The 22881-nt window shown below is 42.6% G+C and overlaps 1 protein-coding gene across 4 annotated transcripts in view; it reads right to left on the bottom strand.

Annotated features, from left to right (window-relative positions):
• Smarcc1 (SWI/SNF related, matrix associated, actin dependent regulator of chromatin subfamily c member 1) overlaps positions 1 to 22881 on the bottom strand; it is a 146032-nt gene that overhangs the window by 102878 nt on the left and 20273 nt on the right. For 2 of the 4 annotated variants that reach the window (XM_052721769.1, XM_052721775.1), the window contains exons 1-5: positions 21844 to 22110; positions 18805 to 18924; positions 14683 to 14768; positions 6483 to 6564; positions 3842 to 3934 (exon numbers count right to left, since the gene is read on the bottom strand). In XM_052721769.1, the coding sequence (XP_052577729.1) occupies positions 3842 to 3934; positions 6483 to 6564; positions 14683 to 14768; positions 18805 to 18924; positions 21844 to 22035 (573 nt within the window). In that variant the 5' untranslated portion in view covers positions 22036 to 22110. Of the gene's footprint in view, positions 1 to 3841; positions 3935 to 6482; positions 6565 to 14682; positions 14769 to 18804; positions 18925 to 21843; positions 22111 to 22881 lie in introns of those variants that run through there. The other 2 variants (XM_052721783.1, XM_052721791.1) reach the window with 1 other exon arrangement.

Below are 22881 nucleotides of genomic sequence, written 5' to 3'. Positions count from 1 at the left end.
GATAATGGATCTTAATGCTCTAAGAAATATAAAAGCACTGCTTTTTAAAAATTATTTTTAGTCAAAGAAAGAAATAGTGGTTAGCAACAGAAAATACTGTTTACACATATGCAAGTAAGGACTGAATATTCTTTATCCAAAATGCTTTGTATCTCAAGTGTTTCAAATTTCTGACTTTTTCAGATTTGGGAATATCTGTATAGACTTTATCAACTATCATTATCCAAAACCAAGAAATTCTCTAAAAAATAAAAAAATAATAAAAAATAATAAACTTTGTTGTAAGTATCTTTACCATCATAAACATACCTGAAGTTCTTAAAATTATTTCAAAACCATCATTACAAAATGAGAATAGCTGGGCAGGCTGGAACACACTTTAAATCCCAGCACTTGAGAGGCAGAGCCAGGCGGATCTCTGTGAGTTCGAGGCCAGCCTGGTCTACAAAGCGAGTTCCAGGAAAGGTGCAAAGCTACACAGAGAAACCCTGTCTCGGAAAAAAAAAAGACTGGAATTTCAACAACATAAAGATAACTGTAATGTGTATTTACCTTATAAAATGATAAGGTTTTAGCTAGACCTCTAACCTGAGAAGCTGGCAAACAGGAAGCTAGAGAACTGAAGGTAATCCTCTAACACACTAAGTTTGAAGCTAGACTGGCTACTTGAGACTGCCTTAAAAAATGAAAGAAAAAAATAAGACAATAACAAAAAGCCGCAGGTTTCATGTTTGTAGACTATGATGGTCTCAAACTCTTCATCCTCTTGCCTTAACTGTCTGTCTAGCATGAATTATCACTAACTGACATGAATTTTGGCATGTAAACTGGGACACTGAAGCAAGTACAGTGTACATTATATATCCCGCTGTCATTTTCTCAATGTTGGAAAACTACTATAAAAATTAAGGTTAAACTATGGCCAAGACTACTAAATATACCCAGAACATGAACACAATGCCATTTAGACTAAAAACTGCTTATTCTTGAGACCATACAAACAAGGGAAAGTCGTGTATTAGTTTTAAATAGCAATTCAAGGCATTCTCTGCATTTCTCCCTTAACAATGATTATTTACTCATCATTCCAATCCAATAAACATAATGCCACTTCATCTGTAGAAAACTAGAAAAGTAAAAAAAAATTTTAAACTAGCTAAAATAGTTATCTGCCTCATAAGGTAAGGGCTTCACAATCACTGGATACTGGTATACATTTTTGAATGGCCATTACACAGGGGGGAAAGGAATAACAATAGCAGTATGAACCAACGTACACTATCCTATTTAGAACCCTGCCCTGTGGAGCCTGTCACTGCTGAATTTGGATGACCCAGCAAGTTATTCCGTGCATGTCTTCTGTGAAGTAGAGTGAGAAACCCTATCTCAAAACCCCCCCTGCAAAAAAAGAAAAACAAAAACAAAAAACCAAACCAAACAAACAAACAAACAAAAACCCAAAAAACAAAGACAATGTTGTTGGGCTTGAAAGATGGCTCAGAGGTTAACAACGCCCTCTGATATTGCAATGAATCTTGGTTTCCAATCTAGATGAGCAGTTCCAGGAAATCTGATGCCTTCTCTCACATACATACATTTTTAAATAAATAATAAATACGCCTGGCTCAATGCTTTGTATCCCAGTACTCAAGAGGTAGAGGCAAGCAGATATCAGTGAGTTTAAAGCCAACCTGGTCTACATAGTGAGTTCCAAGCCAGCCAGATACACAGTAAGAACCTGCATCAAATGAATGGATGGATGGATGGATGGATGGATGGATGGACGGACGGAAGGATGGATGATTGACTGATAGATTGATTGATTGATAGATTGATTGATAGATAAATGATAGATAGGGAAGAAAGATTCAACGTAAGTCATTAACTCATTTAAAATGCTCCAGAAAAGTTGTGATTAATGTTCAGTGACAGTACTATTACCAGTGACTCCTGAGGTCTATTTCCTGCAATTCTATGAAACCAGAGCTAGAGCTAGATAAAACTCAATACAAGACACTAGCACACATGAAGCCCTGGTTTTGAACTCTAGCAGCACTAGGAACACTCTAAGAACCCAGCTAAAAAAAGCTACTATCTCTCTCAAGAATGTCCTTGGAAAATAATCACTACACCTTATTTAATAATAAAATAGTCACAATAAACATTACAAAAATATGTAGGCATTACCTCCAGTAAAATCTGTAGAAATAATTCCTAATCTCAGCTTGAAAGCAATAAAGAGCAGGTTAATTTATTCTGTTTCTGCCCTCTTAACAAGCATATGAAGTTAAGCTACAATTAACCTATCACATAATAAACTGACACCCTAAAAGAGAAAAGGTTAAGTGATCTGTTGAAAGCGGTAGTGCACAGACGAGCGGTGGTGGCGCACGCCTTTGATCTCAGCACTGGGGAGGCAGAGCCAGGCGGATCTCTGTGAGTTCGAGTACAACAACATGTTGTACTATTTATACATTACATTGTTTTGTACTATTTCTGTCTTTGGAAAGCATGTTACATGTGAGGGAAAAACTACAACATCTGTAATTATACAGAGAGAATTTTATAAACCATTTGCTTTGATGGCATGTAAGATATTTGCACTCAGGAGGCAGAGCCAGGCAGATCTCTGTGAGTTGGAGGCCGGCCCGGTCTCCAAAGCGAGTTCCAGGAAAGCCTCAAAGCTACATAGAGAAACCCTGTCTCGAAAAACCAAAAGATATTTTACTAAAAGTTAAGACATATTTCAAAAGTTAATATTTTTTGCAGCAGAAAAAAGAAGATATTCATGAGGTTCTGATGCAATTCTAGATCTCAGTAAAACACTGTCACAGAAATGATGTTTTACAGAAAATTATTTTGTACCTAGATATCCTCAGCTATCACAGGTTTCACTGTGGTGAAACCAACATTACAGGGGGAAAAACAAACTCTCAGCCTACTGCTGTGGGATGGTCTGTATGTCAAGTGTGTTGCTGATTGGTCAATAAATAAATCACTGATTGGCCAGTGGCCAGGCAGGAAGTATAGGCGGGACAAGGAGGAGAATAAAGCTGGGAAGTGGAATGCTGAGTCAGAGAGACACTGCCAGCCGCCACCATGACAAGTAGCATGTGAAGATGCCGGTAAGCCACGAGCCACGTGGCAAGGTATAGATTTATAGAAATGGATTAATTTAAGCTGTAAGAACAGTTAGCAAGAAGCCTGGTACGGCCATACAGTTTGTAACCAATATAAGTCTCTGTGTTTACTTGGTCGGGTCTGAGTGGCTGTGGGACTGGCAGGTGAGAGAGATTTGTCCTGACTGTGGGCCAGGCAGGAAAACTCTAGCTACAGCCTACGTACGGTCAAGTAAGATGATTAAAACCCTGGCAGCAGTGGACAGTCTGGCTGCCTCAGTTGGTCTTGAACTCCCACACTTGAGTAGCCTCCAATATCTAGAAGCATGCACACTATCCCACTTGCACCATCATGCTAGCCTGGAAACCTCAATTTTGCCACTCATTTTACAAAGAGGACATACATAAACAAATACATTTGGCTGTGTATGTGGGGGGGGGCAGTAATTTTAAAGCATATTCCACCTCCTGAAGCAACAATCCTGCTACCAACTCTATTTTGTGACCTTGCAAATTCTGAGTTAGAAATTATATGGGCCACTTTAACTATGTAAGAAAACTTCTAAGACTATCATAACTCATCCCACTGACTACTGAATGTTTCCATAGGGGTATTCGGAAACTCAAGAGACAAATCTTTCCTTTAAAGCAGACACCAAGTGCAAATTTTGGCATTTACTAAAAGTATACTCCCACTGTACTGAAGTGATCACGTTTATTACCTGATGCCGTTTGATGATATCTTTCAATTTATTAGCCAACTTCAAATCAATGTCTGGAATGAGGTAGATGTTGGGTCTAGTCAGACAATTGTTCTGAGAAAACAAAAAGACATACTTTGAAATTTGAATGGTTTGGAAATGGTGTACACTAACTATTAATCATCCTTACATTTTATTTTTTTTCCTTGGTTTTGAAGGTATGTGGAAATTGTTCACCATGGCACACATATAGTCATCTGACAAACATGTAGGTACTGGGACTGAACTCAGGTCAGCTGTCCACCAGCAAGTGCCTGTGCCCACTGAGCCATGGCACAGGCTCCTGATTACTCATCATCTTAATGACTGAAGGTGACATTCAAACCTTCATTTCTTAAGATAGAAAGACATATTTTTTTGGTTTTGGGTTCTTTGAGACAAGGTTTCTTTGTGTAGCCCTGGCTGTCCTGGAACTCAGAGATCCACCTCCCTCTGCCTCCCATGTGTTGATATTAAAGGCATGTGCCACCATGCCCAGCTTGGAAGACATCTTTTGATATACAATATTATAGTCTTATCTCAAAATAAAGCCTAGATGGCTTAGTAGGATACTTAAAATCATTCCCAAAACCCTTCTGCAGCTAGACAAAGACTGTGACAATAATTTGAAATGAAATTATTGCTAAAATACAGCAAGGTCAGAGGCACTAGGCCTTCAATCCCAGCACTTGGGAGGCAGAGGAAGGCTGATCTCTGTGTGTTCGTGGTTGGTCTGGTCTACACAGTGAGTTCCAGGATGGACAGAGCTACATGGTAAGACCCTGTCTCAACCCACCACCACCACAATAAATACTAAATAAACCAAGGACAGGGGAGGGAGAAGATGCAGTGGGTCAAGTTCTGTGTAAACATTAGAATTGATTTGGAGTGCCCAGTACCCCATAGACGCTGAGAGCGCTGGCACACATCTGCAGACTAAGCCCTGTCTCCGAAGCACAGGAGATAAGCTATCATACTATTGAGCTTCCTGGCCAGGCACTAGCCAAAGTGCCTGGGGTCCAGGTTCAGTGAGCTATCCTTTCTCAGAAGGTGAGGTAGAGAGATGTCTCAATGGTTAAGAGCATCAGCTGTTCTTCCAGAGAAGGAGTTCAACTGCTAACACCCACATGGCAGATCACTCCAGTTACAGGGAATCTGGTGCCCTCTTCTTACCTCTGTAGACACTGCACACACAGAACATAATCAAATATACAGGCAAAATACTCAAATACATAAAACTCAAACAGATTTTTTTAAAAAGAGGGCTAGTGTGTGAGATGGTTCAGCACTAAAACTGCCTGCTGTGCACGCCTGTCACCCAGACTTCAATCCACAGCACCCACAAAAACTAGAGAGAAAAACTGACTCCCCAAGTTATCCTCTCACCACTACAAATATGCCTTGGCACATGTGCCCACATTATACACACACATAAAAATCAATCTCTCAGCCAGGAGGTGGAGGTGGAGACCTTTACTTCAACCACTTGGGAGACAGAGGAAGTCCAATCTCTGTGAGTTCGAGGCCAGTCTGGTGGACAGAGCTAGTCTCAGGACAGCCAGAGATTCTCAAAGGGGGAGAAAAAAAATTTTCTTGCCAGGTAGTGGTGGCATAGGCCTTTAATCCCAGCACTCCAGAGGCAGAGGCAGGTGGATCTCTGTGAGTTCAAGGCCAGCCTAGTGTCTAAAGTTCTAGAACAGCAAAGGCTACAGAGAGAGAAAACAAATATAATGGCAACAACAAAAATCCACGGGGTGAAAATACGTCAGTGGTACAGTGCTCGCCTAGCCCATGGCCCTGATTCCATCCTTTGCACCGTAAAACTAAAAAAGAAAAAGAGAAAATGTAAATGGAAAATTAAGTACTCTTGCATCCAAATTATAATCTAGCTGAGAGGAAAGTAGACATTTATTACACAACCATGGAACAAATCAAAAGAAAACGACTCCATAAAGTCAAAATTATGATCAGAGTGCTTATACTAAGGAGAAACGAAAACAAAAGGGCACTGTGGTATACCTCTTTAATCTAGGCACTCAGGAGGCAGAGTGCAAGTGGATCTCCATGCTCTACGGTTCCAGGACAACCAGGGCTCCATTATGAGAAAAGTGGTTTGAATAATAAATGAAGTAAATAGAAATATCACACATTATTTCACCAAAAATGTCAGAAACTAGTTGGGTATGGTGGCTCACACCTGTGATCCAGCACTTGGATCACTGTGAGCTCAAGACTAGCCTGATCTACATAGTGAGTTCCAGGACTGCTAGGACTAAAAAGAGAGACCCTGTCTTGAAAATAAGAAATGTTAAGAGACTGATAGTCTTTAAATGATCAGAACAATTACAGCTCTAATTCCAATACACATAAAAACAAAATTATGTATTTCAAAAAATTTCTCCCCTTCATCTTTTGGCAATCCAATAAAGACAAACATAGAACTGAAGTATATTAAAGAATAAGCCTTCAAGATGAGAATGGAGCTACTGAGGCAGGAGTTTGAGGTCAGCCTGGGCCTAAAGAATCCCTCCCTAAAACATGACAGAAGGGGGAAGACCAGAGGAAGGGGAGAAGGGGAAGGAGACAGGAGAGGGGAAGAGACAAGGCCTAAGTCTCCACTTACCTGTACCAAAGTTTTTTCAATGTTCATGAACATTTCCACATTACGATCCATCCGAGATGGATTCTGAAGATCAAATCTCCGCCTAACACAGGGAAAAAAAGGCTTTACTAAATCCATCTTCAGTCTTACACACAAGCAGAAACACCATTTTAGAATCAAACTAAACTGAATGAGAGAGGCTTGGAAACTAAGCTAGCACTGTATAAAGTATGTGAACATATTCTCTCAGTACTACGAGAATGCACACTGTCAATACCATCAGAACAGACATCACTTTGGGCTGGTAAGATGGCAAATTAGTAAAGAGACCTCCCTTCAATCCCAATGACCTGAATTTGATCCACAGAACCCACAGTGGAAGAAGAGAACGGAGGCCAAAATTTGTCCTCTGACCACACACACACACACACACACACACACACACACACACACACACACACACACACAGAGATTTTAAAAAATGCTTAAAATTTTTAAAAAGACACATTCGCAGGCAAAATGAAGTACCAATGCTATTCCTATTTTCCTTCAGTCTAAGATATATTGTGCATTAAATATGACAAGAGTTTACTATCCAGAATCTATTATAATAATGAACTCAAGTAACAGTCTGGTTTTAAAATGAAAAAAACACAAATGTAAAAGGCATATAAATGGCCAACATGAAAAAAGCTTGACACCTCATCCATCAAGGAAATGCAATTCAAAACCGCAATGAGATAGCACATCTGCCCTAAGTAGAATCAGTTGTCAATTGACAGCCAAGAGTCATTTGAGAAAAATCTCAATTGAGAGACTGCCCAAATCAGATTAGCCTGTGGCCATGACTATGAGGAATTTTTAGATTGATAGTTGATGTGGGAGGGCCTTTGCATGAGTTCCTGCCCTGAATACCCTCAGTAATAGACTGTGAGCTGGAAGTATAGGCCAAATAAACCTTTTCCAATCCAAGTCCATTCTGATCGGAGTATTTAAACAGTGTAGTGTTTAAATGAGAATGGCCTCCATAGGCTCACATGTTTGAATTCTTGTCCTCAGCTAGTGAAATAGTTAGGAAAGATTAGGAAGTATGGCCTTGTTGCAGAGGGTGGGTGTGTCACTGGGAATGGGCTTTGAGCATTCCAAAGCCTACACCAGACCCAGTGTCTCTCTCTGCTGCTGCCTGAGTATCAGGATGTAAAGCTCTTGGCTACTGCTCTAGCACCATGCCTTGTCTGCTTCCGGTGGGGGACGAGCCCCCACATTTATTTACCCTAAGGACTCTTGAAGAATGAGGGATAAGAGACTTAGAAATAAGGGATAAGCTGGGCAATGATGGCCCATACCTTTGATCCCAGCACTCGTGAGGCAGAGTCAGGCAGATCTCTGTGAGTTCAAGGCCAGCCTGGTCTACAGAGTGAGATCCAGGACAGGCACCAAAGCTACACAGAGAAACTCTTGTCTCGGAAAAAACAAAAAAAAAAAAAAAAAAAAAAAAAAGGAAGGAGAAAGAAAACAGGATAGACTCTAGTGGGCCTGGATCCTTATCCACCGGCCCAGAACTTTATTCCAAATGTCTATTTATAACAATGCCAAGGGGTGGAGAAAAAAAGCCTCCCCCTTGCTAATTACAGTTAAGTGTAGACCCTTACAAACACCTGGTACCCAGGCCCATGGTCCAATCAACCTCTTATGCGATCCAGCTGGATAGAGCCACTAGGAAACCTAGTGGGCTACAACAGCTTCCCACTATAATAATCATGCAAGTCCCCCAATTAAATACTTTCTTTATAAAGGTTGCCTTGGTCATGGAGCCTTTCACAGCAACTAACAGTAACCAAGACATGCAGCAACAAAATCAAACTAGAACACCATCTTAGTTACAAGACTATACAAGAGAAAATAATAATGGGATACTGAAGAAACAGAACTCTCTTAATCACTGGCAGAAATGTTAATGAGGCTAAACCTCACAGCTCAGGACTATATCCCAACTTCTCAAGACAGAGGACTGGTGATTTAAGTTCAAGGCCAGCCTAGCCTAAGGGGTATGGAGCAGTGTGGGGGAGGGGGCTGTCTGTCTGTCTAGCAACTTAGTCAGACTGTTTTTAAAAAACTTTTTTAGTCGGGCAGTGGTGGAGCACCCCTTTAATTCCAGCACTCCTGAGGCAGAGGCAGGCGGATCTCTGTGAGTTTGAGGCCATACTGGTCTACAGAGTGAGTTCCAGGACAGGCTCCAAAGCTACACAGAGAAATCCTGTCTGGAAAAAACAAAGACAAAAACAAAAAAATACTTTTTCTAGCCAGGCATGGTGGTGAATGCCTTTAATCCCAGCACCTAGTAAGCAGAGGCAGGTGGATCTCTGAGTCTGAGGGCAGCCAGGGCTGTTACACGGAGAAATCCTATCTCGAAAAAAACAAACTAACTAAATAAATAAATAAAAATTTTTAGGAAAAAAAATGTTTTAAGCAAAATGGGCTGGGGGTGTAACTAGCAGTAGAGCACTCGGCAAGCATGTCAAGACCCCAGGTAGAGTTCCCAGCACTTAAGAGAGAAAGTGAGTTCAACAATTATTCAAAATAGTGTATGTTCTGGATTTGGTTGAAGAGGTTAGAGTCCATCTCAGAGAAGCCAGGGCAGGAGGAACTACAGCTGAGACATGGAGGAGTGCTGGCTATCGCTTGTTTCTCACCGTTTGTTCAGTCTGCCTTCTTATCCTTTGCCATCCCTGAACCAGCTGCCAAGAGATCAACAAAGGAAATGGCCTACAGGCTGGCTACAGGCCAATAAAATAGGAGTTATGGTTCCCTCTTCTCAGTAACTCTAGCTTATGTTGGACCAAAAAAAAAAAAAAAAAAAAAAAAAAAAAGAGCCCAGCAGTAGTGATGCATGCCTTTAATCCCAGCATCCCAGCACTGGGGAGGCAGAGGCAGGTGGATCTCACTAAGTTTGAGGCCAGCCTGGGCTACAGTGAGTTCCAGGACAGCTAGGGCAGAAAACCCTGTCTCAAAGGAAAAAAAAAAAGAATGGTTGATTACATTAGTTTTGCTGTTGCTGTGATAAAGCAGAAAAAAACAACAACCAAGATGGTATGGCTCCTCAAAACCTTAAACATAACCATACCATAAAATACAGCCATCCATACGTCATTACTGGGTATATGCAGTACTATATGTCAATGTAATAGCTGGAGTCATTTTTACTGCAATCCTATTATAACAGTCCAGATGTGCTATTACTTGCAAGGGGTAAACAGGCTGGAAGGGCAATCATCCAACAAAACAGAAAGAATCATGCCATGAAAGTGACCTAGAGGGTTGATGATTAAAAACCCAGCACTGGCAGATTTCTTTTGAGGCCAGCCTGGTGTACAAACGGAAGAGTTCCAGGCCAGCCAGGACTATACAGTGAGACTCAGTCTCAAAAAACAAACAAACAAACAAACAAAAAACCTCATAAACATACAACATACAACACACACACACACACACACACACAAAATAACATAGGCTGGGCAGCGGTGGCCCACACCTTTAATCCTAGCACTTGGGAGGCAGAGGCAGGTGGATCTCTGAATTCAAGGCCAGCCTGGTCTACAGAGCTAGTTCCAGGACAACCAAGGGTACACAAAGAAACCGTTTTGAAAAACAAAAAATAAAGAAATAAATATACAATTATATGGTTAAAAAAAAAATTCCCGTTGTGGGGTTGGAGAGATGGCTCAGCAGTTAAGAGCACTAGCTGCTCTCCTAGAGGTCCTGAGTTCAATTCCCAGCATCCACATGGTAACACAACCATCTATAGTGGGATCTGATGCCACCTTCTGGCATAAAGATGCACAGGCAGATACAGCACTCAGACATAAAATAATTTTTTTTTTTTAATTTCCTTTGGTGTCTTTGGTTAACAATATAAGAAGTTAGTCCAGTGGTGGTGGCAGCACATGCCTTAAATCCCAGCACTAAGGAAGGTAGAGGCAGGTGGATCTCCATGAGTTCAAGGCCAGCCTGGTCTACAAAGCAAGTTCCAGGACAGCCAGAGCTGTTACACAGAGAACCTTGTCTCAAAAAAAAAAAAGAAACGAAAGGAAGAAAGACAGGCGGGAGGGCGGATGGACAGACGGATGGGTGGACGGGCGGACAGAAAAAACAACTAGCTTTGAGCCACTGACAATGCTCAGGTTAAGGACTTGGCACCAAGACTAAGGACTTGCATCAATCCTTGAAACCCACGTAGTAGACGAGAACTGACTCCCACAGGCTGTCCTCTGCCTTACACAAATGCATCATGGCAGGCACATACCCACACCTAGATATATAAAAAAGAACAAACCTTTTAAAATGAGATTTTTTGAGGGCTGGAGAGATGGCTCAGTGGTTAAGAGCACTGACTGCTCTTCCAGAGGACCTGGGTTCAAGTCCTAGCCCCCACATGGCAGCTCACAACTATCTGTAACTCCAAGATCTGACACCCTCACATAGACATACATGCAGCAAAACACCAATGCAAATAAAATAAAAATAAATTATATTTTATAAAAAGATTTTTTAAAAAGAAATTAACACTATCCTTCAGAAGAAAATCAAGTTACTGAGAAATTTTGCCACATCCCCAACGATAACCCTCTCAGCACTCCAATTCTGAAAATAACTTAAACAGTCTCTCCACAAATAATGTGGCTCAATTACCGAGTACTCCAACTCAACCTCACATGTCATACATGAAACAGTATAACTGCCACCCTGGAGGCTAAAGCTAAGGTCAGGAAACCAGTAAGAATGCAGTACAGAGTCAACCAGAAGAGAAGCAGTGTTGAGTCATGGTAAAGAAGCCAGCAGGGGGCTTGTGAGGGGGCTCAGTGGTTTTCTGGTTTTTGTCTAAGTTTATTGGATATTTTTATTTTTGGTTTTTTGAGACAGGGTCTCTCTGTGTAGTTTTGGTGCCTGTCCTGGATCTCCCTCTGTAGACCAGGCTGGCCCCAAACTCACAGAGATCCGCCTGGCTCTGCCAAGATGGCTCAATGGAAAGGCAACATGGTTGCAATGAAGCCCACCTGTAATCCCAGCCGAGCTCTAACAGGAATAAATGGGCTCAAATTATAAAATAAAAACAAAAAAACTCTTCAGAACTAAAGCCAGAAATGCACACCAGTGTACAAGACACAACTGAAAAATAGGGAGCCTTCAGACATAACATTAGACATGGGGCAAGCCAGAGAGTTAGCGCTCGAAACTTGCAGCAGTAGTCAGTGGCATAGACGGCGTTAAAGGAAGCATCCTCACTGCCCAGAGAGCCTGTGCAGAGATGGGGCAGGAGGGACACAACCAGCAGCCTAAGGACACCTGGACGGCAAGACTCCAGCACAACGTAAGTGCAGACTCCTGACTCCAACCCTTTGTCTTTTGCTTTTTCTCTTTTCTTTTTTTAGGGGTGTGGGGTAGATGGTTTAAATTTTAAAAGGAGAAAAATAACTGAAAGAGATATTAGATTATCCCAAGTAACCTTAAATATTTCACTGGAGACAGAAAGCAAATCCCACAATATATGTCCTAGAAGAAATTTCTCTTTATGAAACTTGGTCCTCAAGAATCCAAGTCAGGGGCTAGTGACATGCCACAGCAGGTAGAGGCCCTTGACATCAAGCCTGAGGACCTGAGTTTGACCTCCAGTACCCACAGGCAGGTGGGAGCCTAACCCCACAGGTTACCCTCCAACCTCCACATGTGCACACACTTTGACATGTATGTATGCCCCACCACCTAAAAATTAATAAATAAAAATGTAATCAAATTTTAAAAAAAAGTTGAAGTTAGGACTTGAGAAGAAGGTAGTACAAGAAAAAAAAGAGTTTCAACTAGGAAGGTGCTGATAACAGCGGAGCATCAACCAAAACAGAGTTAACAGTAGAGTACAAAGCATGCTGTGGGTCTGAGGTCAGGGACCACTTACTTCACATGATATCAACTCCCATGCTCATTTAGTCTACTGAACACACTATTCTCAAGGGCTGGGGACATAGCTCAGTCAGTAGCGTTTCCACCTACCATGCAAGAGGCACTCGGGCCTGATTTCCCTACCCAACACTCAACTGGGCATACTATGCCTATGCTATATTCTCAGCCTTTAGGAGGTAGAGGCAGGAAGATTAATAGTTGTTCAAGGACATATTCAGGTACAGAGAAAAGCTTAAAGACACTCACAGATATATGAAACCCTGTTTCCAAAAGTGGAGAAAAATAGAGGAAGCAAACAAAACAACCGACCATTAACTATAAAGCTGTTCTGTTGATCTGAAAATTTATCTGCGCTTCCTAGTCACACTTGGGCTAGCTTAGCCTTAATGTTATAAACTAAACAGCTTAAAATAAAGCTCACAGGGCACTTGTGTAGCATGGACTGTGCAGCCCTAGGTTAGATTTCCAGCAATGGAGAAAAGAAAAAAAAAAACCAACTAAAGCCAAAGTAAACAAATTAAGCTATGGTGTACACTCATGATCCTTGTACTCATGAAATCGAGGTGGGAAAATCATGAGTTCAAACACAGCCTGAGCTAATAGAAGTTTAAGGACAGCCTGGACTTTTTTTGAGATCTTTATCTCAAAAAATACCAAAACTGGAACTAGAGAAATGTGTCAGCAGTTAAGAATACTTGCTGTTCATGCACGGGCCGGACACCTACATGGCCGCTCACAGCTGTCTATAACCCCAGTTCCAGGGACTCCAACTCCCTCTTATGGCCTCCACTGTACCAGGCACATACATGGTACATCTAGATATATGTAAACACGCATAAACATAAACAAAAAAATTCTTTTTTAAAAAAGTGGTTATTAAAGCACATAAATTAAAAACAACAGGCATAGGGACAGAGGCCTAAAATCCCAACACTTAGGAAGTAGAAACAGGATAAAGCTTGAGGCTAGCCTCGTAAATAAAATAAAAATACAGAAATTATATGCATATTCCCCAAACAATACTAAGATTACAAATGGCACACCAAATATGTAACTAAAAGTACCAAAAACCAGCCAGGCAGTGGTGGCCCACGCCTTTAATCACTCAGGAGGGAGAGGCAAATAGATCTCTGTGAGTTAAAGACCAGCCTTACCCAGGTGGTGGTGGTGGCCCATGCCTTTAATCCCAGCACTCGGAAGGCAGAGCCAGGCGGATCTCTGTGAGTTCCAGGCCAGCCTGGGCTACCAAGTGAGTTCTAGGAAAGGCGCAAAGCTACACAGAGAAACCCTGTCTCGAAAAAACAAAAAAACAACAACAACAAAAAAAGAGACCAGCCTCGGCTACACAGGGCATTTTAGGACAGCCAAGGCTACTAGAAACCCCATCTCAAAACACCACCACCAAAAAATAAACACTACCCCCAAAAAAACAAAAACAAGGCCGGGCGGTGGTGGCGCACGCCTTTAATCCCAGCACTCGGGAGGCAGAGCCAGGCGGATCTCTGTGAGTTCAAGGCCAGCCTGGTCTACAGAGTGAGATCCAGGAAAGGCGCAAAGCTACACAGAGAAACCCTGTCTCGAAAAACCAAAAAAAACCAAAAAAAAAAAACAAAAACAAAACAAACAACAACAACAAAAAAAAACCCACAAATGTGTATGTGTGTATTTATGTGTGTATGTGCACATATAAAATGTCCTTGTAGCTAGGGATACACAGCAGGAACACATTCTTAGCATGCACAAGGCCCTCAATTCAATTCCCAGTACCACAAAAACTAAATATATTATTTACCTAATAAAAACAGTTGTAATTTTTGTTGGATGTAAGAAAAAATGAAAGTGGGCTCTTTGTTTTGTTGTGTCTGAGGTTAGGTTAGAGACTCACAGTATTCCAAATCCTGGGCCGGCAGGCGTGCACCACCACACCTGGCTGGAACTACACTCTTAAGAAACAGGACTTGAAAAAACTAAATACAGAAAAAATTTTTTGGCTCCCCCCCCAACCCCCAGACAGGGTTTCTCTGTGTAGCTTTGTGCCTTTCCTGAAACTAACTTTGTAGACCAGGCTGGCCTTGAACTCACAGAGATCTGCCTGCCTCTGCCTCCCAAGTGCTGGGATTAAAGGTGTGTGCCGCCTGATATTTTTAAAAACAGATCTTACCTTGCCATTAACAGCAATAATCTTACAGAATTCTCAACATACAAGAGAATGATTTCACATCAAGCAATATATCAAAATGTGCAAATAAATTAAAAAAGAACTTACCACCCCTGTTCATTTTTGTACTTGTAAGCAGCCCCAAGAATGTGACACAAGGTGCCTCCAGCTTTGAAATCCATAAAACATTTTGCCTAAAAATGACAAATTGTGCAAGAGGAAAATAAAGGTTCTGATAAAATACTTCACGCTACACTTGAAATTTAACTCAGGGACTCCTAGAAAAAAAAAAATGCTCTACCAGTGAACTACACTGTCATGCCTCCTTTCTAAATCACGTTCTCAGGTGCCCTAGCTAACTGTAATCTCTCAGCAGCCCAGACAACCTCAACTTTTACAGAACTCAGCCTCCTCACTAACCCAGATCACATGCTTCAACCACCAGGTCAGACTCACAGCACTATTTTTTACTTCTATTTATTTGTTTGTTTATTTATTTTTGGGTGTGTTTTCAAAACACGGTTTCTGTGTTGCCCTGGCTGTCCTGGAATTCACTCTGTAGACTAGGCTGGTCTTTTTTTTTTTTTTTTTTTTTTTTTTGGTTTTCAAGACAGGGTTTCTGTGTATAGTTTTGTGCCTTTCCTGGAACTCACTTTGTAGACCAGGCTAGCCTCAAACTCACAGAGATCCGCCTGGCTCTGCCTCCCAAGTGCTGGGATTAAAGGCGTGGGCCACCACCGCCCGGGGACTAGGCTGGTCTTAAACTCAGAGATCTGCCTGCCTATGCCGAGGTTGCGGGGATTAAAGGTGTACACTACCACTTCCTGGCTACTTTCATAATTTTTAAATCAGGGTCTCATTTCGCCCATGCTGACCTCAAATGAGCGATGTAGTGAGATTGACTTTAAACTTTAACCTTCCATCTCATGATTACTGAATCCAGAGGAATGAGCCACTACATTAAGTTAAATAAGATTCACACACACACACACACACACACACACACACACACACACACACACACACACACACCCAAGTTTTAAAATTACATTTACTGGGCTGGAGAGATGGCTCAGCACTTACTACTTTTGCAGAGGACCTAGTTTGATTACCAACACCCACAGGGTGGCTCACAACTATCTATAACTCCCAATTCTAGAAGATCTAAGGCAGTCCTGATTTCTATAAGCCCTGCACTCAAACACTCAAAACTACTATGAGACACACCCATAGACACAAAATAATTAAAAACAAAAAAATTTTTAACTTTAAAAGTAAATAAACAGCAGGCAGTGGTGGTGCATGGCAAACATCTTTAATCCCAACACTCAGGAGGCAGAGGATCAGTAGGAGGCCAGCATGGTTCACAGAAAATCCCTATCTCCAAAAAAAAAAATCTATTTGCTTTAACAGTCTTTCTCATTCAATTTTCTTCTACAGTATCACAAACCAGAACAATCTCTTTCATTTGAGAAAATGCTACATTCTATTTTGAGAGGAAGAGAAATACATCTGGTCCTACTGGCACTAAGCCATGAATTATTTTTAATTATGGTTTATGACTAAAAATATTCCCTAATCCCTAAACCCTTTTAGTAAATAATGGTTTAGTGGTTTAGTTCCCAGGAGTTAAATAAAACCCACATCTAAAGTCCCTTGTAATATCATTTTGGATGATGATACTTATATGTTCATAATCAGGAATAATAAAAGAATGTAAATTATATTTTAAAAAACAAATACCTTTTCTGTTGTTTGTTCCTGAAACAGGGTCTTACTGTGTAGCCCTGGCTATCCTGCAACTCACTATGTAGACCAGGTTGGTCTTGAGCTCAGAGATTCACCAGCCTCTGCCTCCCAAATGCTGGGATTAAAGGTGTGCATCTTTATACCAGAATTTAAAAAACAAAACAAAAAATCTTATTCTAGAACAGTCATCAAAGCTAGAGACTCTGTCTCAAAAATAAAAGCTTGGAAAAAAAAAAGTACTTTATGCAGATTTTACTCTAAATCATGTCACATTTGGTAAACTACACTGAATTATTACATCACTATATAATTTTTTTAGATTTATTTTGTGATTGGTGTTTTATGTGCATGTATGCACGTCTGCATACCCACACATAGAAACACACACAAACATGTAAATAAAAATTGCAAATTCAGTCTTTTAAAAAAAAATTTATTAGCTTGGAATGGGTAACTCGGAATTTTAATTCCAGCACTTAGGAGACAAAGGCAGTATCTCTGAGTTCAAAGCCAGCCTGGTCTACAGAGTGAATTCCAGGACAAGCAGGAATACAGAGACACTGTCTCAAAAAAATAAAAATAAAAATTAGAAAATTTTTTTAAATTAAAATTTATTAAATTTCCATTTATTAGCCAGAAGTGGTGGTACATGCTTTTAATCCTAGCACTCAAAAGGCAGAGGCAGGTGAATGAGTTTGAGGACATTATGGTCTACATAGTGGGTTCCAGGATAGTCAAGGCTATGTAGTGAGACCCTGTCTGGTAAGACCAAAACAAAACAAGTCTGCACAGATTTCTTTCACATGGGGACAGGGTGCACAAGTGGCATAGCACAACTGTGCCCTAAGGCGACGATGTGAGGGAGTCAGTTTTTCCTTCCACGTGTGGGTTCCAGGGACAGAACTCAGGGTGCTCAAGCATGAGGCCAAGTGCTTTCATCTGCTCAGCCATCTATCTCACTGTCCCTTGACATCATTTCAGAAGTATAAACCTTTAGTCTGAGTCAAACAGGATCATTACAGAACTTGTCTAGTATGCACAAAGCCTAGGAAAGAAAAAGGGTCTTCAGTTCCGCACAATCCTGCTACTGCTCTGGCTCTGCACTACAGTACTTCAGGTATCTGACTGCCGAGGACAGACATCCAGTTATTATTGTCTTTTTTATACATTTATTTACTTATTTTGTGTACGAGAGAGGATAGCAGGTCAAAGGGGCTTGTTACCAATACTGATGACATGAGTTTGGCCCCTGTGACCCACATGGTGAAGAACCAACTCCTGAAGTCGCCCCCACACACAATCACAGGCTACATAAATAAATTAAATTGAAATTTTTTTCTTGATTTTTTTTTTTTTGAGAGAGGATTTTGTTCTCTGTGTAGCCTTAGCTGTCCTAGATCTCGCTCTGTAGCCCAGGCTGGTCCCAAACTGACAAGAGATCCACCTGCCTCTGCCTCCCAGTGTTGGGATTAAAGGCGTGCACCGCTCTCGCTCAGCTATTTGAAATTTTTCAATTTAAAAACAAAAAACACAAGGGGCTGGAGAGAAGGCTTAATGGTTAAGTGCACTGGCTACTCTTCCAGAGGACCTGGGTTCAATTTCTTGCACCAACATGGCAGCTCACAACCGTCTGTTAACTCCCAAGTTCCAGGGGATCTGACACCTCATACCAATGTACATAAAATAAACTAATACCAAAACCAAACAAATACAAAAAGTATTCTTGCCACAAGATTCTTTTTTTTTTTTTTTTTTTTTGGTGTTTCGAGACAGGGTTTCTCCATGTAGCTTTGGTGCCTGTTCTGGATCTCTGTAGCCTGGCCTTGAACTCACAGAGATCCACTTGGCTCTGCCTTCGGAGTGCTGGGATTAAAGGCATGTGCCACCGCCGCCGCCACCACCACCACTACCGCCCAGCTGCCACAAGATTCTAACAGACAAGTATCAGAATGTACAGCAGAGCAGAGACTGTGGCAACCATAACACAAAACTAGTAAGTCTTCATGATTACTGCGGTCTAAAACACGTTAAATGACACAGCAGGCAAGAATTCTACCACTAAACTGAGGATGACAACACCTGCCTGTAATCCCAGCTCATGGAAGTGAAGACAAAAGGATCGGTGTTCACAGCTAGCCTTTAATAGAGGCACTTCCAGGACCACCCTGGGCTATATGAGAGCGTGTCTCAAAAACAAACAAAACACTTCTCTGTACAGTTGTGTCTACCCCCACCCCCACTTCAACAGCAAGGGAAATCAGCCATAGGTGACACTTCAAAGTACAGAAACTGAGCTGGGCAGTGATGGTCCATACCTTAGTCCCAGCACTCAGGGCAGGCAGGTGGATTTGAGTTCAAAGCCAGCCTGGTCTACAGACCAAGTTCCAGGACAGCCAGAGCTGTTATACAGAAAAACCCGTCTGGAAAAAAAAGCCCTCCCTCCTGGACAACTTCCTACGTAACATGTACTCATGTACTTACAGGTAGTTTGGTGAAAGCTGGGTTGGTGACATGCTTCCCAAAGGCATCTTCTTGGAACTGAAGAAGCTGTACCACTAGTCCAGCAAGCGCTTTATTGGTAGGAGCATCCGCGTGAACATACTGCAAGAAAAAGACAGGGATTCAAAAACTGCTATAGCTGACGCTGAAGAGAAAGGAACCTTACTTCCTACTACCTATTAAATAATGGAACTGCACCAAATTTTAAATGTTATGAAGCACCATTCTCCACTGCAAAAAAAAAAAAATCACAAAAGTCATACATGTGCATACTTTTTATGTATTTTCTTTTCTTGAGACAGGGTTTCTTTGTGTAACCCTGGCTGTCCTGGAACTCACAGAGATCCACCTGTCTCTGCCTTCAGAGTGTTGGGATTAAAGGGATGTGCTACCAAAGCCTGCCCTTCATGTGCATACTTAAAAGCAGATAATGTATGCTGAAGAGATGGCTTAGTAGTTAAGACTAGATGCTTTCACCAGCACCTACATGGCAGTTCAGATATGTCTAACTCCATCCAGTCTCAGGACAAACCATGCCCTCTCCTGGCCTCTGAGGATAGCAGGCATGCAAGTGGTACACATACATACATGCAGGAAAAGCACCCATAAACACCCACACAAAAAGGGCCAACCAATAGTAGAGACAGGAGTAGTTTCATGGCAAGGAAAGCATAATTAGTGAATTAAATGCAAAATCTTTAATAGGGCTGAGAGGGAAAGCGCTCTCAGCACTTCAGAGCATGGCTACTCTTCCAGAGTATCCAGGTTTGATTCCTAGCACACATGGGGGAACTCAAAACCATTATCAACTCCAGGTCCAGATGATTCAAAGCCCAGATGACCAAATGATCCTTTTGGCTTATATGGGCACCAAACACACTTTGGAACACAGACATGTATGCAGGCAAAACACTCACACATATAAACTACAAACAAACTTTTAAAAAAATTTTATTTGAGCCCACTCTCCTGGCTCATTCTCATAATCCCACAACTCTAGAAATGGAAGGAGGATCAGAAAGGAGTTGACCAGCAGAGGTCACAAAGAATTCTGGGGCTATAGCAATTTTGTCTTTTGTTTTTCTGAAGTCTTATGTAGGACAGGCTGGCCTCAAAAGAAAAGAGACTTCAATGTCTCGTTTATTTCATATTAATTGCTGAGATTTAAATTTCTGTCTGGTGCTGGAGATGGCTCAGCAGATAAGAGTGCTTGCTACTCTTCCAAAGGACCTGAGTTTCCAGCACCTGTATCATGTAGCTTACAGCTGTCTTTACCTCCAGTTCCTCCAGAGGAATTAAATAGATACCCTCTTCTCGTTTCTGTGGACACCCACATGAAAATCACACACATAATGAAATACATTTTTAAATTTGTATGTTCTAAATACATTGTTAAATACAACAGAAATTCTTAGTGAACCCAGAGTGGTGGCTCACGCCTACAATTCTAGCGCTCAAGTAACAGGCAGGCAGATCTCTGAGTTTGAGGACAGCCTGGTCAACAGAGTGCGTTCCAGGACAGCTAGAGCTACATAGTGAGACCTTGAAGAGCGGAGGAGGGAGAGAGAAATGCTTAGTGTACACCAAGCACAAATAAGTCTACACTATTTCTGACTTTAAAGCCTTAGAGACACAGTCACTTCTGAAAACACCAACAGTTCACCAAGCTGCAGACCCCAAGCGAACTGGTCAGGGACTAGTTTGCCATTTTTACTTTTCTGAGACAGGGTCTTGTGTTGGTAGCCCAGGCTTGCATCGAGCTTCAAGCTCCCTATGTAACAGAGAATAACCTTGAACTTTCTAATCTTCATGCTATACCTCTCAAAGGATTGCAGAACCACCATGACTGGTTTTAATGAGGTGCTGGGGTTCAAACCCTGAACCTAACCCATGTTAGCCAACACTCTACAAAATGATTTAAATCCTAGTTTAACTTTTCATTCATTCAACAACTATAAAGGATAAGACAGTTCAATGTTAACTATGATCCAGACCAAATCTAAACACCCATTCTGGGGTAAACACTACTAAATCTGAGAGGAGTGGAGAAGGGTTTGGCTGTTTCATTGTATCATCTAAGGGAGTCTTCTTCAGCATGTACATAGTGGGGAAATTTTACTATACCCATTACTGAGGCCGGCGAGGTGAATGAATGTACAGGTAAAGGCACTCATCACCAAGCCTGATGACCTAAGTTCGATTCCTGGACCCATTTGGTGTTATGAGAGAATCAACTGACATCTACACAGGAACGGGATGCCCTTCCAAAAAAAATAGATGTAATTAAAGAAAACAAATGAACAAAGGGTTAATTCACAACTTTGTAAAACAACTGACTCAGCAGAATGTGCATTCGAAATTAGGAGACACACGGGGAAGTTTTTTCAAAAAAAATAATAAACATTACAAAGAAAACAGATGATATAAACTGAGTTCTCGCTGAAGGACGTTAACTTTTGTACTCACATCTTTACACATCACCGAAAGTACAATACATAAAGTGAAAAGCCATCACTTTTAATAGTCCTAAATCCTATTCCAGGGTTTAAATCTACATAACTCGCAAGGCCAATCATCCAAGGTCCCTCAGCGAATCCATACCGGATAGCAAGCCCTTAGTTACCGAACCACTTAGAAACTGGTTATCTAAACAAAACTTTAAGCTACTTTTACCATGCCGGGCTCAGCCTTTAACGCTCTTTGTTCACACACCTAAGGCAGCTAACAAAAGACCAGGGATACACGCCCTGCGGCTCTGGCCAGCTCCACCTGCTTCTGGACCGAAGAGCAAGCTAGCTAGGGCTTCCCACACGAGAGCGTGGGCCCGGGAGAGCCAGCACCGAGGGCCCGGCCCGCCGCGTGTCTAGAGCCGCCCGCGGGGGCGTGGCGAGAGCCAGCCAGCCTTTGTTGTCCCTCGTGGCGAGGGAGGGGGGAGGGGCGGTCCGAGGCTCGCGAGGCCCGCAGCCACCACCAGCCCTTGTCGCGTGGCTCCTCGGTCCCCACAGGCGCGCGCGAACCCACCTTCTTGTAGTGCTTGCCCAGCCAGACTCGCACCGAATCCAGCTGGGACACTGTGTCCGGGCTTTCCCAAAACTTGCTGGCCGGGCCCCCGTCCTTCCTCCGGTACACGGCCAGGCCCGAGGCCGCCGCCGCACCCCCTGCACCCACGGCGCCTGCTGCCGCTCCCGGACCGCCGCCCGCTGTCGCGGCCATGGTCACCGTCCGTCGTCTCCACCGCCCGGCCTGGCCCTCGCGGCGTTTCCCGTTCGCACCCGCGCGCGCGCGCGCAGATACCACCGCCTCCTCCTCCTCGCCCCGCCTAGCCAACCCCCTTCCGGCGTCGAGGCCCGGCCCCGCCCCTTCTAGGCACCCAAGCGGTAACGGACTGGCTCTAAGAGCAGGCGTACGCATGCGCAACATGCCGGTAGCCCACTACAAGAGGCGCTATCCGCCTCTTCCGCCTGCTTCTTAGGACTGAGTCCCCGTCGCTGCTGTTCGTGAACTCTGCATCTGACTCTCCCCGGCTTCCTGCGTCTGATCCTTAGGCGGTCAACAACCTAAAGGAGATTCTGTATCACTACTTGAAAAAGCCATCTAGGGTGCGCAGTGCGGGCCTCGGGGCCCACCTTGAGCGCTAGCGTTGCAGTCCCCCCCTGCCTGCAGTCCTACTACACCCGGAGGCCGCGTCGGCCTTGGAAACCTTCATTCAAGCCCCAATCTTGCTTGGAGCTTGGGCTTCACACACCTTCGGGCTCTCATTAGTGTCTCTCGAACCACGTCAGCTAGTTTCTACCTCCAGCTACTTCTGCGACCTCGAGAGTATCTTCCTTTTTGATAATCGCACGCGAGTCACTCTGAAATTCATCACTTTAAAGTATTCCAGAAAACCAGCCCCTGACTGAACAGCTAATCACACCCACCGACGGTTTCTTTGTAGTTCTCGCCACAACCTGGTGTTTTTATTTACAGGTATATCCTCGGCATTGGGAACAGGACGTTTTGTCTACACAAGTTCAGTAAATATTTGATGAATGAATGGTCTACATGAAGCTTAAAAGA

This window comes from Peromyscus californicus, unplaced genomic scaffold (assembly GCF_007827085.1).
Source record: "Peromyscus californicus insignis strain IS unplaced genomic scaffold, ASM782708v3 Scaffold_11__1_contigs__length_118956290, whole genome shotgun sequence".
Taxonomy (NCBI): domain Eukaryota; kingdom Metazoa; phylum Chordata; class Mammalia; order Rodentia; family Cricetidae; genus Peromyscus; species Peromyscus californicus.
This window is presented reverse-complemented; position numbering and strand designations above follow the sequence as displayed.